This window comes from Rhinolophus hipposideros, assembly GCF_964194185.1.
Source record: "Rhinolophus hipposideros genome assembly, chromosome: 3".
Lineage (NCBI taxonomy): Eukaryota > Metazoa > Chordata > Mammalia > Chiroptera > Rhinolophidae > Rhinolophus > Rhinolophus hipposideros.
This window is the reverse complement of record NC_138049.1, coordinates 19,604,409-19,621,469: the sequence shown is the minus strand read 5'-3', so window position 1 is coordinate 19,621,469 and position 17,061 is coordinate 19,604,409. Positions and strand designations below refer to the sequence as shown.

The window sequence follows — 17,061 nt, the reverse complement described above, 5'->3', positions numbered from 1 at the left end:
TCCCCAAAATAGTCTGATGCTGAAAGATTCCAGCAATTTTGAGCTAGTCAGAAGAAATTATACTTAAAACTCATAAAAATCAGTATCATAGGCATACTTGAAAAAATGAGCTAGTTATTATTACTACTAATTGGAATTTTAAAAATCAAAGGCTAAGTGGAAACACAGTATTTCAGTAGAAATCTATACACATATTATATTATTATTTGAAACTTAAACATGGACATGCCCAGAGAGCCAGTTTTTACCTGGGTAATTGCCTAGAATCTTGTGTCTGGGGCAAAAGTAGGCTTTTATACAAATTAGAAATGATGCATTAGAATAGAAAGGGACCTTAAAGATCTTCAAAATTACCTAGATGAGGGCAAACTACTCATTTATAAAGTAAGGGTAAATTGAATACCTACAAATATAACTTTCATGAAGGTATGAGGTAACCCTAATAAGTCGAAGTACAAATTTGAGGTAATTTTACAGTCTTTGAATATGAAAGAGACTTTCTATATGGTCATACCTATATCTATATCTATAGCTGACCCTTGAACAATGTGGGTTTGAACTGCATGGGTCCACTTATATGTGGGTTTTTTCCAATAAATCCTGTAAATTAATTTTCTCTTTTTTATGATTTTCTTAATAACTTCTTTTCTCTAGCTTACTTTATTGTAAGAATAAAGTATATAATACAGACGCATAAAACAAACAAAATATGTGTTAATTGACTATGTTAACAATAAGGCCTGTTAACAGTAGGCTATTAGTAGTTAAATTTTGGGGAATCAAAAGTTATACTCAGATTTTCGACTGCATGGAGGTCAGTGCTCCTAACCCCTTGTTGTGCAAGGGTCAACTGTATATCTATTTCTATTTTTACCTATTTATTTATATATGTATATAATGTTTTAAAAATTAAAATAATTCAGAAAGACAAAACAATAACTACTATCCCCAAACTTTGACGTAGAGTGACTATTAGGATGTAACACTGGCCTGTTATATCTTATACGATGCTATTGGAAGGACACACCCTTTAGATGGCTCTCCAGTAACAGCGTTCAGTTTCACCTGCCTTTCCACTCTTTTCAAGAGTCCTGGCCTGGGTAGGGTTGTAGTTTATATATCATTATAAAATTTGTGGTAAGAAAAGTGACAGGCTTAAGGAGTGAATAAACTCACAGCTATTGTCTCAAACCTACAACTATTGAATCCTTTTGTTCAAAAAATTCATCACCCTTACAAGTTTGTTTTTCCAGAGATTTGATACAGAAGCATGAATAACCAGTTCGAATATAATTAGTACATTAAACATACTCAAGTGCTCCTGATACAAATGAATAACCCCTACAAGGCTTTTTCTACTGTATCCACCCATAAAAGCACATAAATATTATTTGGCATTTAAATCCGTTTATAATGCTTATTTTATAAAAATAAATGCGTGCTATCAAACTGTGGAATCTTTCACACAAATATGTCTTAGTTATTACCTTACAAATTTGTGTTTCTATGACAAACTTCGGAGTGTGTAAAATTTAGTTAGCACTACACGTCCTAATATGTGAATTCTAAAGTTGTTCTAAGGTTCAGAGGAAAGTTTAAAGATGTGTTGGCTTCACTGCACTAATTATCTGTTAACTTTCTTTTCACAGAATAGCAAGAGTCAAAAAGAGATAAATGGGAAGGGAGATAGAAGAAAAATCAGAGAGAATACTGAAGAGAGAGGAAAATAAAAAACAGAATGTTAGGTCCGCTCAGCATATTTACACTCTTGTGTAAATATGCTGAGTTTTCACAATTCAGATTCTAATCATTACAGGCCTATTTAAATTAACAGGAAAGCAAGGTGCATATTTAGTCTCGTGCTACCACATTACATTCACCATCTCCAAAGTAGGTCCTTACTGAGATGTATTTATCTCAGATATCATTTTTCATATCAATAATTATTTTCTACTGCATATGGGAGATACCTAGTTTTTAGCAAAATATCTTTTCCCTAAGAAACTAAGAATAAGAATTACCTTGTGCTCCTATAAAAATGAATGTTGTGAAATTGCTTATTCAATCAAATATGTATTTTGAGATTTACATAGCTTAAAACTTCCATTTTATGTGAAACCGTCGAGTTATTTGCGTATTTGATATTTTTTACATATCTTATTAATATGTCAAGTGATGGGAATAAGCGTGCAATTTCTTTGAAAGATGTTGAGGCTGAAAAACAAAACTATTGTGCTTATCATACTTGATAGGACCAAAATCACTTAGGTGAGGCTTTTAACACATCACGAAACCTCAGAATTCTCTTTTGAGCCTAAGGGCTGAAAGATCCATAATCTATCTATGTTCAGCATTTTCTATGTCCTCCTCAACTTTACCCAATCCCATTGCTTCTTGTGTATTTGCTCTTTCATTTATTCATTCACTTAATCATCATTCAACAAATACAGCTGAGTGCTCACTATCCTAGAATCTGGAGCTCCATTGGTGTACTATGTTTTCTTTTTTGATTGAGACCTTATTTTTATCATCTTTATAACTCTTCAGTAAGCCTAAGACTGTGCTTCCCATGTACTGATGATAGACCCTAGTAGTGTTGTTGGTCAACAAATATTTTTAAAGCATCTATAGTGTGTTACACGCTAAGCTACATGATGGACAACATCAACTCAAATCGTTCTCCTTGCTTAATAACACTTTATCATCCAAAGTTCGGGTTAACCTAGCAGAAAGACACAAGTAACAAGAGATATTCAAGCCTGAAATTTTGTGGAAAATACACATTTTGTTTTCTTTTAAATTAATTTTTAGAAAAAATTTCTTCAAAGTCTTACATACTTTTTTTCCAAGGTGGGATGGAGTAAGTAAGGATAAAGGAAGGATTATTGAAATAGAGGTTGGGTGATTAAAATGCTGGCTAGGGCATTAGATAACAAATGGGAACAGTGAGAAAGCAAGGGTGTGAGTAGAGGGAAGTAAGAGTGAGAAGCTGAGGTGGGTGCAGATGAAAGCTGCAGAGCAGAAGGAGCTGCCTTAGAGAGCCTGAGGTGTTAAGGAGTGGGTTGCCCCTTATCCTAATCAATTGTTTACCTGTCTTCTTCCTCTTGGACTAGAAGATCCACGAAGGGTGTGACCCTGTTTTCCTTGGTGCACGTTCAATAAACATCCATTCAATAAATGGCTAATGGTAAAGGTTCTGAAAATAAGAACCTTACTTTTATGTGACACTTTCCACCTTTCAAAACACATGTAACATACACATCTGTGCTCTGAGGAGGACATCTTGCCCACAGCTGAGGAGACATGTATGAGGATGCTAATTGCTGAATTGTTTGAAATAGTGACACGCTGGGAACTAAGTGCCCGTAATCAGGGAATGGATAAATTGAGGTATAAATTGAGGTATACTCCTATGCGTTAGAAAGAACGTAACTACATATCTGTATTTCTCAATCGGAATAGATTGCAAAAATATAATGTGTGGAAAAAAGCTTAGAATTATATGCAATATAATACTATGTATTATGTCTCGACAAAGCAGTATATATATGTATATACATGTATACAGCTTTATTGAGACATAACTCACATCCCATACAAGTCACTCATCTAAAGTGTACAATTCATTGGTTTTCATATATTACATTATTAATTTTTTTGAATTTGGTAAAATACATATAACGTGCAATTTTCCATTTTAGTAACTTTAAGTGCATAATTCAGTAGCATTAAGTACATTCACAATGTTGTGCTGGCATCACCACTATCTCTTCCAAACCTTTTTCGTTACCCTAAACAAAAATTCTGGGTATAGCATAGGGAATATAATCAATAATATTGTCATAACTAGGTATGGTGTCAAGCGGGTACTAGATTCATCAGAGGGATCACCTCTTAAGTTATATAATAGTCTAACCACTATGCTGTACACCTGAAACTCATATAATACTGAATGTCAGCTGTAATTGAAAAATATAAATAAAGAAATAAATAAGAAAAAAACCCTGTAACTATTAAGCAATAGCTCCCCATTGTACTTCCCCACAACCCCTGGAACTCCCTAATCAACTTTTAGTCTCTATGAATTTACCTATTTTAGATACCTCATACAAATGGAATTATACAATATTTGTCTTTTTGTGTCTTGCTTATTTCATTGAACATAATATCTTCCAAATTCATCTATATTTTAGCATGTATCAGAACTTCATTACTTTTTATGATTGAATGATATTCCATTTTATGTACATACATACCGTATTTTCTTTATTCATTCATCTGTTGATGGACACGGATTGTTTCTACCTTTTGGCTCTTCTGAATAATGCTGCTATTTGGTGTACAAATATTTGGTGTACAAATATTTGTTTGAGTCTTTGCTTTCAATTCTTCTGGGATATACTTAGGAATGGAATTGCAGGATCATGTGGTAATTACATGTTTAGTTTTTGAGAAACAGCTAGTTTCATTTGTATATTTTTAAAAACACAATATACATCTACATATCTATGTATGTATGTATAAATCACATATGCATACAGGTATATGTTTGGTCTAATGGGTATCCTGGAAGAACACTCATAGAAGGTATTATTTTGGTGTTAAGGATGGGATAGATATGTGGAGAGAGGAAAAAGTAGGCTAGGAGTGGTCAAAGGAAATAGTAGTTTTATCTGTAATGCTTCCTTTCATTCTTTAGAAGGGGCACATATACATATATTATTTGCAAAATTATTTTCAAAACAGGAAAGAAGGAAACAGATTTGACAAAATATAAACAATTGTTAACTTGAGGTGGAGGGAATATCCATGTTATATTATCTTTTGTACTTTTCTTATTTTTTTTTAATCAGACAACATTTTTCTTGAAAGTACATATCATTTGATCCTCATGTCAAAATTGATGGAGGTAGGAATGTGATATTATACTCATTGTAAACAGCAGAATTCTAAAATAGACAGTGCTGGACCAGAACCAGAGACTAGGCTGCTAGTTGAGGGCTTGGACACAAGAAGCAAGCTGAGAAGGTGAACCCCCTAAACTCTTTTATGCTATGTACCACAACCCCTAAAATTACCTACTTAATTTCTTCTCCATTTTTAATGGGATGAGACAGTTCTGATTGGAAGGCCACTGCATTTGTGAGGAATGGAGGAATTAAGGATAGGATTCTTTCAAGCTGCAGGATAGAGTGATAAGAGGGAAGACTGGAAGACAAGATTAACAGCTAAGAACAGTGGGTAGGGAAGGAGGGAAGTGGAGAAAAGGAAAGATTTTGCAGTAACATGGATCAGAGAGAGAGCTTCAAAGGGCCGTTTGTAGCATGTGTTCGTGCAGCGTGAGACGGAGAGTTCCGTTTCTTGATTTCTTACCCATCACCCTTTCCCATTTTTCACTGTTGCTGAGTAGGCAGGTATATGTGATGTGTGTATTCCAGGTAGGAAAATAAAGGACATGGAGAGCCTGGAAGGAAGTTGGGATGAGATAAGAAGCCAGTTCAATTAAGAACGAATTGTCATATCTCTGAAGTAGAGCAACTGTTGGCTACCAGATCATTCACCGCTGATGCTTTATTAGTATAATCCTCCAGACACTAAAACACAAAATAGTGGACAAAAATGTCCAAAGTTCTTTATAACATTGTTTTTTATTCATGCCCTTGACTTGGAAAAGAAGGAACCTTAGATAGCTTCATAACTAATTTGTGCAATATAATTGTCTCTTTTCATCCTAATATTTTTGCTGATCTTGGGAAAATGAAAGACATCAGAGCTGAGAACAATGAATTGTCCACTCACAAAGGTATTCATTTTCAGCTGGAGAGCGTTACAGTCTAAGGGGGAAAGAAAAATTACCTGTGGTTATGGGTTCCACCTATACACTGCTGTCAAATTAGTTTTCCCCAAGCCCAGGGTTGAATATATCATTTCTCTATGCAAATTTGTTTCATTGTCAAAAGCTGTATCCCCCCCCCCAAAAAAAAATTCTCAAAATTATCTTGGTATTTCTTGAGAAAAGGAGCTCCAAGTTCAAAAAAGTTTAGGAAATGAGTTAAGCAAAATTTCTTATTGCAGAACTTAAAAAAACTAACCTAAAGCACAATTTTCCAAGGTGTGGGGCATTTCTGAAACTTATTTAATCAAGATATTCCTTTCTCCTTACTCCTCCACCGCCTCTGCCCCCGCCCCTCCAAAAACCATCTAAACCTTTCATGGAATTAGAATTCTGTGAAAGTTTTGGAAAACTTGACCTACCCTATAGAGAGCTTGGATGCTGGAATCAGACCTGAATGTAAGTCCCCATCTTACTACTTGCCGACTGAGTGATATTAAGAAAAAACTTAAGTGTTTCCTGATTGGTAGAATGTGTTTGCTGATTGGTGAGATAATGAGATAATAACCTTCCCAGGGTTGTTGGGAAGATGAATTAACATTGTTATCCTAGGATTTAGATCTTAACTTGCTTTTCTAGGTTTATGAAGAAAGCAGAAGCCATCGAGTGGATGGCCTATAAACCACAAAAAGTTATTGGAAGTTATGGAAAGGTTTTAAGTAGGAATGAGTGGTTTGAATTCTCCTGCCCTTCCTAGAGCAGCTGGTAATATCATCCCCAGAGGCTCATGCCTTGCCCTTAACACACGTAAATCCTACTTATCACTCAAGGTCCTGCTCAAGACTTGTCCTCAACCATGTCTTCATCCACTCCCTCACGGGCAGTTTGCAATGATCTCTTCTTGTAAACTTTAGAGCCTTTTTTTCTAAATCATTCTTTAGTACTTAGGACTCGCTGCTACAGATCACTTATTTATGTGCTGCTGTATTTATTTCCATAACTAGCATCCTTTTAAGGATAGGGTCCACATCTTATCCCTCCCTTGTGAGCATAATACAGTGATCTGTAGTACCATGTTTCCCCGCAAAGAAGACCTAGCCGGACCATCAGCTCTAATGCATCTTTTGGAGCAAAAATTAATTTAAGACCTGGTATATTATATTATATTATGTTATATTATATTATACCCGGTCTTACATTAAAATAAGACCACCCCTTATATTAATTTTTGCTCCAAAAGATCCATTAGAGCTGATAGTCCGGCTAGATCTTATTTTCGGGGAAACATGGTATTCACTGGATAGTTTTCAAGTGAAAAACATGTTCTTTACAGTTCACAACGTGGCTTTCTAATTACGACATCACTGTAAATAAATATTGAGTTGATTTTCTCCTAGGTTAGCAGGCATCTACAAGTTTAGAGTTCTTTTCAAAAGTCATTTCGATCAGAGCATCATCTGCTGCCCTCCTGTGTTTGATACAAATAAAATTTTATACGAGAACAAAAAAAAAAGATAACTGGCTCAATTAAATTTATTTGGACTGTACTTTGTTTACTTTCAGATCCTTGACTGGAATTTTTTCCACACAAATTATTATTCATCCCATTAAAATTACCTTTATTCAACATATTTTAAGTTACATTTTTACTAGAGTTCTACGATAGAAATTTTTATATGGGGCTGATCTTCCTTCAATATAATCTACTAAACTTTTAATATTTCTATTTTTTATGAGACAGTACCTGATTTTAAATGATTCCAATATGACTTTTACATAGTGGACCTACTTGGGTGAGAGTACACTTAAGACTTTGTACTTTGGAACTAGAAAGACCTAGTTCAAATCCTGGCTTAGTCACATAGTAATTGTGTGACCTTGGGTAAATTACTTAACTGAACCTATTTCTTCTACAAAACAAAGATAATACCTTGCAAAGATCACTTAAAATGCTTAGCACACCATAAAAGCTGTCAATATGTTAGCTATTATTAGTACTATCTAGGAAGCATGTTTTCAAACACCTTTTCTTTGCTATTGCTTATTTTGGTGAAGTTGAAAACTACCTGAGAACATGAATTAGCCTGGGCCCAGCATAATATTGGGACTAAGGCCTAACTTCCCATATTCAACACTCAACATTTACTAAAGACCTGTGATGTGCCAGCCACCATGCTAGATACTTGGGATCCATCAGGTAATAAAACAGACCCAAAGCCTTGCCCTGGTGAAACCCAACAATGTAAATCCTAGCCAGTTCGTGAGGTCTTTCTCTAAGTTACTAACTTCCTTCTAAATTCTTGCAGTTCTTACTGTCCCCAGTACTCATTTGATTCTTTAAGCTACCCCATACTATATATCCAGTGCCTTCCTTCCTATATCTCCAGTGCAGATTGTCATCTCTCCGGGTCTGCTACAGCCTCTAATTAGGGACAGGGGCTCACTTTCATGCCACTTAGGATACCTTTATTAAGTTTTATAAGGACGGGGATTTACAGCTTGACTCTCTCCTTTCCTACTCTTTAAGATAAGGTGGGAAAAAGCAGTAGTGTTGATACTTTTATTTACTCTACTACAATTTATTTTCTTTTACATTATTACCTCAGTCTATTCTCAACATAGCAGCCAGAGGGATCCTCTGAAATAGAAGTTCAGTTGTGTTTTGTGAAGTGATGGCCCATTTCATTCATTTTTTTGAAGAAAATGTCTGCCAAATACTGAAGTCGAAATAACCATAGTTTAATCTACTATCAGTCTATCTTTTTTTTTCCAATTAAAAATGGTGGGAAAGGAATTTTAGGAAATTCATGAAGTCAACACCATTTTCGTAATACTAAGATTTCATCAGCCACTTCCACTGCATTAACATTTGTCCAGATGGCATAGAAGCAATAGTGAAAACTATTGGCACTTAGCATGAAGCAAGGCAATGGCAACAAACTACTAGCAGTCCTTGTATTCTCCACTGCCATACATTTCTCAAGAAAAAACAAAAAATCAAAACATCAACTCAGTTTCACTTAAAATTGTTCTTGATGAAGCAGTAATGAAGTATTAATTTTATAAAATCTTAGCCCTTAAGGATACATCTTTTTAAGTTTTTCATGTGACAAAACTGGTAGTACGCATAAAGCATTTCTGATGCCACCAAAGGAAAATGGTTTTTCTCAAGGAAGAGCACTTGTTATTATTTGAGTTGCAAACTGAGCTTTTTTTATTTGCTCGAGGAATGCCACTTTTACATGCAAGAACAAAAAACATAGTTATTTAGAATTGGATATCGGGCAGACATTTTATTGAAAATGAACGAAGTGGACTTGTCACTTCAAGGAAAACAAGAGTATTTGCTACCAGTGATAAATTTAGGGTATCAAGCAAAAACTTAAAATTGCGAAAAACTTAACACTATCACTGTGAGTTTTTCAGCATCCCAGTAAGACTTTCCTAATGAGTTATCAATAAATGTGACTTTCAATAAATGTGATATCGATAAACGTGACTTTTTGATATGTATAATGAAATGTGTCAACCTTTGGAAGTCCTGTATAACTCAGTGAGCCCATACTTTCCAAACAACTGATGCATGTCACAAAATTATGTATGGGTAAAAAAATCCCTTCCAAGTTCAAGACAACTGAATGAATTTTAATGTAATAGAAAATGAAAAGTTCATCGATCAGCTTCCATGTTTTAACTAACTTTTAAGAAATAACACCATTGGGTTTTGCTTGAGTATCAAAGAATATCCCAGTTATTTGAAAAGGCTAGTAAAATACTTCTCCCTACATATTTATATGTAGATTTTCTTCATACTTCAACTAGAACTTCGTATCTCAAGTTTGAATGCAGAAGCAGGTAAGACTCCAGCTGTATTCTACTAAGCTAAACATTGAAGACATCTGCAAAATTATTTTTAAAAAGCAGTTATTTTTTAAGTAAGAGTGTTTTTGCTAACATGTAAGTTTATTTTTAAATGAATTACTAAATATTTTTAAATTGTTTTAATTTCTAATCTGATGAATATCTACAGCTAGAAACCTCGTAAACAGAGGGTCTGTGGGGTCTTCAAGAATGTGTAAGAATGTAATGGAATCCCAAAGCCAAAATGTTTGGGATTCAAAACATGTCAGATCATATCACTTAATAGTCTTCCAAGGGCTCCCCATCTTCCTAAGGTAACAGCCCAAGTCCTTACACTGGCCTGCCAGACTCTCTCTCTTCCTTTTCCACTACCTGTCCCTCTACCCTTGCTCACTCCCTCCTCTCTTACTTGCCTCCTTGCTCTTCCTCCAATACGCCAGGCACAATACCAGCGTTAGGACCACTGCATTGGCAGTTCTCCTTGCCTGGAAAGCCATTTCCCCCGTTTTCTGCCAGGCTTTCCCCCTCACTTCCTTTGTGTTTGCTCAAAGGTTACTATCTCAACAGTCTAACATGAGCATCCTATTTAAAATTACAACCCTACAGCTTCTCCCATCCTTTACAGCACCTTCTAACGTTTATGTTTAGTTCGTGTGGCAACCCCTCCCTCCACTAGTACAAGCCAAAGCTTGGAAAAATGCCCACCACGTGGGGCTCAACGTAGACTTGTTCAACGTTGAACGAATGAAAAAGCTCATTTGACAGCTTGCCATTTTTCATGACATGTCCACAGTCCCAAGAAAAAAAAAAAAAGCAATTTAGAGAGAAAGGGCAATGACAGATTTTTCTGAATGAGAGAAAAAGAGGTGGGACACAATGATCACAAACCTCAGTACTGACGCCCTTATGGACCTGAAAAAGGCTCTTCGGAGAAGTCAGGGTGGGAGAGTATGTTGAGGTTACGTAGGGTGGATTTAAGTGTATGGCCATGAACGCCGGCCCCCGCGCCGCCACCCCCAACCCAGTGTCCTGCTCAGACTCACAGGAAACCACAAGCCCCAGAACCCACACACCACTCCACCTGAACACAAGTAGCCCACACCAAGAGACTGAACATTTTCTGAACTTTATGGTAAATGCAACAACGACAATCAACTGGGCAAAACCGAGCCTCCAAATTCCGTCTCACGCCAGTGCCAACTCCCCTAGCCCTGGCTGGCTGCAGGATCTCCACGGTCACAGTTCTCAGGGGTCTCGCCGGTCTCCCAGGACTGTGTTCCGAAGCGTCAACACGAAGGCAGGTCAGACGAGATGCCCCGGGAAAGCACTTCTGTACAAAGGCAGCTCGAGAGGCAGGAACCGGGGAGAATCGGTCCACGTGGGGCAGGAGCACGCGGGAAAGACGGCAAACCGGCAGAACGCAGGGAGGGAAGTGCCCCCGCTCCGTGGCGACAGGGCGGGGGGTCTCAGTTCTCCTCGGGCTTGTCGGCCGGCGGTCCGCAGGGCTGCAGCATCTTCTCCATCAGGTTGAAGCGGACTCGTGCTTTGCTCTCATTCTCCGCGATGGCGAAGTAGTTGAGAAGGTCGAAGTGGCCCATGTAGGAGCAGTAGGAGTCGCGGTGCTGGTTCACTAGCCACTCCCACTTGGTGGTGTCGGCGTGGCCCGTGCCGATGTACTTGGACTGCAGATGCTCCAGCTGGCTGTGGATGGTGTAGCGGTCCGTCATTTCGCCGCTTTCCCGGTTGTTCTCGGATCAGAGGACACACACGAGGAGCCGCACGAGAATCACACCGGTGAGGGGCCGCCCCGCTGAACCTCCGGACCGGTGCGGTCGCTGGCGAATGTCGTCACCACGTCGAAGCTACGTGGACTCGCGCTTCAGGCTCTCAAAGGCGGAAGAGGAAGTGTGTTCTGTCGCGCTATTGGAGTTGCCTAGGCGACGCTGCAAGTCTTCCGCCCCTATGGAGAACCCCGTTCCCGTCGGAGACCGTTGCATGATGGTTCAGTCAGTGGCCCTTTTTCTACCAGGAAGCTTTGCATGCTGGGACTTGTGGTCTCCGAGGCCTCGAGCAGACAGGCTTCTGGAGTTCCTCCTCGCGGTTTAAGAGGCCTTAGGCGGCCTGATGGAGTACGGCGTGTGGCAGGTGGTTGTTGTCCCCGCGCAGTGGGGGCGGACAAGAAATGGGAAATTCAAGTAGGACAGGGCTATAGGCAACTGGCAAAAAGACCTCTGGGTAATTTTGATTTCGGAGCTTACGTGGCGGGAGACACTTCACAACTAGGGGTAGGTCCCCCTGACGTGTGTGGAGACGCGAATTCTGGTACCAGCTAGGTCACTCGCAGGTGGTGTGGAGTGGCCGTTATTTCACCGCTTTCAGGGCCGCCGTCTCCTGCACGGGGATCAGCGTACAGTACCAGTTCCAGCACGTTCCGGCTTCCACGTTCCAGCCCCTCCTTCCTCTCCAGCTTATTTTGCGGTCCTCCCTCCTCCAACTCATCACCCCACCCCACCCGCGCCAGCTTGCACTTCTCAACGTGCCGTGCCGCGCGCCTCTCCAGTGCTTTGTACAAGCTGTTCCCTCTGCTCGGAATGCCTTTGTACCCTTGGCAAACACTTCTCCCTTTAAGTCAGCTCAAAAGCATCTCCTTGAAATCGGCTTTGGCTAATCCAGACAGATGTAAATTCTCCTTTCGCTTTGCATCTCGTACGTCGTCTCTTTGTTACTCCTTTCTACAATTTTTGGTTGAGGAATTTTCTCACGCGAGCACCAACGACTTGAGAAAGTTTACTTTTTTGATGGTGTCTTTTTCTATTTTTTAATGATATCCCTCATAGCCTGGCGGAGACGGTATTCTCAAGAAACATTTGATGAATGGATAAACAACTGTGTGACAGTCAAATAGACCTCTTTACTGGGAGAAAGATAATTTTAAAATCGTTTTAGTCTCATACAAAGTTGCAGACGATAGTGAATAGTGTACTGAATACTGGAAAATTTCTAAGTAGATTTCAGATGCTCTCACCACACAGACGCAAAAAAAAAAAAAAGTCCTATGGCAGGAGATGCGTATGTTCATTACCTCGCCTAGCAATCATTTCATTATGTATATGCATATCAAATCATGCCACACACCTTAAATATATACAATTTTTAGTTTTAAAAAATATTTTAAAAAGAAAATGTTAAAAATATGTTTTATAGGATCAAGTGCCTGTACCAAAAATGAAAAAAAAAATTTCGTTAAACTTTGTTATAACAAACATTTCATTCTTAAAATGCAGAGACTATCATAAGGCATGCCTGTGGATTCACCATCTAGATATATCAAACCTTGCTTTTTTGGCATTTTTGTTCCGAACTTTGTTGCTTTGTTTTGGTTTTTTTTTAAAGATATAAAACTGTAGAAATAAACTTGAAGTTCTCTGTGTTCCCCTCCCTAATCTATTCACTTCAGGATACTGTCTTGAATTTAAAGTTAGTCATTCCTGAGCCTGTTGTTTTGTTTTTTTGATTGCTGATAGTTTGTGCATTCATAAACAATAGGTATTAGTGTTATGTATGTTTTATAGCTTTATATAAATGACACCCCATATGTATTGTTATGAAAGTTGCTTTTTCCCCCTCATCAGAATTCATGTTGATATAATGTATTAATAGCTTTAATTCATTTTCACTGTTGTGTAGTACGAAAAAAAGTCAGACAATTAAGTTCACAGACTTTCTACCGTATAAGCACACAGTGGAAAGTTCCCAAACTTAATTGTAGGATCTTTCCAATGCTACTGAATTAACACACCGTAACGTGTCCATTTTCTCAATAACGGATATTTAATTTCACATTTTTACTATAAGAAACAATGCTGCAAGAAATATTCTTGTACATATGTTCTTATACATGTGAAGGCGTTTCTTTGGAGAATATACCGGTACATAGGAATAAAGTTGAAATATACGGATGAGTGTCTTCAAGCTTTGCCTCATATTGCCAAATTGCTCTCCAAATGAATTTTATCAATTGGATCTCCCACCAGCAGAATGAGAATTCCTTCTGATCCACATCCTTCCCCAAACCTGCTGTCCTTAGACATTTTAAAAATTTTCAAACCAGATGCGTGGAATGGAATTTAATTGAGCCTTTAATTTGCATATTCCTGCTTACTAGGAAGTCTGAACTTTTTAAAAAATGTGTTTATTGACCTATTACATCTCTGCTTCTATGAATTACATATTCATATCCTTTGCCCATTTTCTTATTGGGATGTTTGTCTTTTTCTTACTAATTTTTTTAGGAGATCTTTATATATTCAGTATACTAGGCTTGTCAGTTAGAATGCAATAAAAATGGTTTTTTCCATTCTGTGGCTTATTTTGACCCTTCCTTTATGGGTATTTTTTATTGTACAGAAGTTAAGTTTAAAGTAGTCAAATGTATCAGCCTTCCTTTATAGCTGTGCTTTTTGCATTTGGTTTAAAAAATGGAATCAAGCAAAACTCTTTTCTACCCTGGGGCCATAAAAAGGGTTTCCTTCATTTTCTTCTGAAAGTTTTAGAATTCTGGTTTTTCATATTTAGAACTTGAATTCACCTGGACGTTTTTGTTTTGTTTTGTTTTGTTTTGTTTTAGGGATCTAATTTTAAAATACTTTTCCTATATGGCTAATTAGTTCCCAGTGTTAACCAATTATTGATTAAATAGTACATACTTTCTCTCCTCATCTTTCATGCTTCTGTTGCATAGGTCTGTTTCTGAGTATTCTGTTCTATCAGTTTCTGAGTCCATTCCCCCACCAGTAACGCAAGATCTTAATTATTGTACCTTTATAATAAATTGATATCTGACAGGGTGAAAGCCTATACAGTTTTCTTCTTTTATAAATGTTTTAACTATTCTTGGTCCTTTGCTCTCCTACATGAATTTAGAATTGTCAGTAAAATCTTCATGGAAATTGTGACGGAGTAGTCAAACAAAGCCATGGAAATTAATATTCTTTCTATATTATTAAGAATGGTTCTAAGGATGTGAGACAAGTCTTCAAATTCAAAGGCCTTTAGAGCTAAATGCAATATACATTTATGTGGATTAATTAAGAGCCAACGTGCATTAGTTTGCTAGGGCTCCCACAACAAACTACCACGGTAGTTTGTTGGCTTACACAGTAGAAATTTATTTCCTCCCAGTTCTGGAGGCAAGAAGTACAAGATCAAGGTACTTGATGGCAGGTTTGATTTCATTCTGAGGTCTCTCTCCTTGGCTTACCAATGGCCATCTTCTATGTCTTTACATGGTTTCTTTACATACTCGTGTGTGTCTGTATCCAAACCTGTTCTTACAAAGACACCAGTCGTGTTGGATTAGGATCCACCCATATGACTTCATTTTGCCTTAATTACCTCTTTATAGCTTCTATCTCCAAATGCGGTTGTGTTCTGAGTTATTGGGGGTTAGGACTTCAACATGAATTATGAGGGGACACAATTCAGCTGTGGAATATGTAAGAAAACTTGTTTCTTTTTACATATTTGTAATTAGATTTGTGAAAATAAGTATGTGAAAATATTTTTTTAAAACAGACAATTGCAACACTTACAAGGAGAATGAAATGTATTACATTAATAAGTGTGACTTAAAATGTTTAAGAGTTAGAATTTGGAGTGGAATTCAATTTTATTCAAAGGCTCCTTAAAAGTTATTGTGAAAATTTTCTAGACTTATAGGATTTTTAGCTGACCTTAAAAGCTTAAGGAAAAAGGTAGTTTTTTTTTTAAATTTATAACTTTAATAAATTGAATATTAACTTTTGAAACCCAAATCTCTGAACAGTACTTTCTACATTCCCTCAGACGATCCTCAAAGACATCAAAAAACCCTGCTTCAATTTTACTTGTAATTACATTGAATTCATAGGCACATTTGGGGAGAATTTTCATCTTTACTATATTGAGTTTTCTCATCTATGCACATAGTATATATTTCCATTTATTTATGTCAACTTTTTTTGACTTTAAATAAAGCTTGTAGAATTTTCTCCACATGGGTCTTTCACATCTCTTGTTAGATGTACTCCCGAGTATCTGCTGTGTATACTTACTGATGTTCCTTCTTGTGACTTAGTAAGGAATATCATAGTTTCTTTACACTGAATGCCAATAGAGAATTTTGTTCTGGAACCGGCGAATTTTTTGTCAAGACATGCCAGGACAGCTGTTCCTGTTTCATGCCCCAAGATAATAACCTCAAATCAATCCTTTCTGTTAAGTTGCTTCTATGTAACTATCAAATGCCGTCTTCAGTTTGGCATTTGAGTAAGAAAAACATGTGCAAGAAAAGATTCCACTGGAAAAAGACATAGAATTAAAAATTTATAAAGAAAAATAGGTTTTTAGACAGAAAATTATAGATTGATTAGTCTATTTTTGAAGCCTGGAAATGGCAAGGCAACATTTTCTAGTTGTATCTTTCTTGTTCTTGTGCTGTTGGCTTTAACTTTTTAAACACAGTCATTTAATATTTTTGAATAGTCAAGGTATCATTCATAACATAAAAGTAAACAAAGGAAAGCAGTTTCCAACATCTGCCCGTTTCCCACCCCGCCCTCAGTAAGTAATCATTGCTGTGTACCTTGTGTGTTCTTCCAGAGAGTTTTTTAATGGATGTATAAGCAAATACAAATATATATGCTATTTTACCCCTTCTAAAATTCAGATGGTAGCAAAATGCTCACCATAGTTCTGTACTTTGTTGTTCATTTTTTTGACATATAATGGAAATCATCCCATATGAGTACATAAAGAGCTTCCTCATTTGTTGTCCTGTTTTACAGCTGTGTAATATTCCATTGGATAGGTGTAGCATACTCTAAATAAGAGGGTGGTTACCATCTTATATTGGTTGTTAAGTATCTAGAAATTATATTTAATTTTATTATTATTGCAAAAAAATATGAACTTCAAATTGAAATGAACTAAAGTCACATTTCCTTTAGTGACAAATTAGTTTAAATGCCACTTTTGTCTGTAAGCAAGTTTTAAAATATTAAAAGGATTTTCTATATTGTACAGGTATTGATACCAGGTTTCACACTAGAGGTCGCCAAAACAGTGTTTAACACCAACAATTACACTAGTGGTTGAGAACATTTTATAATTAGGCACCTTGCATTTCTCATCCATAGTAAGCAGGAACAGTAAGTACCTTGTGACTGAAATGCTGAAGACAAAAACTTGGTTTGCTGTATTTTTAAAGCAACTAAGACTGATAATTTAGGAGAAAAGCAAGCAATCTTTCTCTTTTCATCTCAACTTTTACTTTGGGGTTTTATATTTAGTTGGATTAAGCAGTGATGTGGAATGTAGGTGATAAGGGA

General features: G+C 37.0%; 1 protein-coding gene across 1 annotated transcript; it reads right to left on the bottom strand.

The window, feature by feature from the left end:
• Positions 1-10,801: 10,801 nt before the first annotated feature.
• Positions 10,802-12,186, bottom strand: SF3B5 (splicing factor 3b subunit 5). Its single transcript, XM_081041347.1, has one exon. It carries the CDS (start codon positions 11,419-11,421, stop codon positions 11,161-11,163), a length of 261 nt encoding a protein of 86 aa, XP_080897473.1. The 5' UTR covers positions 11,422-12,186; the 3' UTR covers positions 10,802-11,160.
• Positions 12,187-17,061: the final 4,875 nt, after the last annotated feature.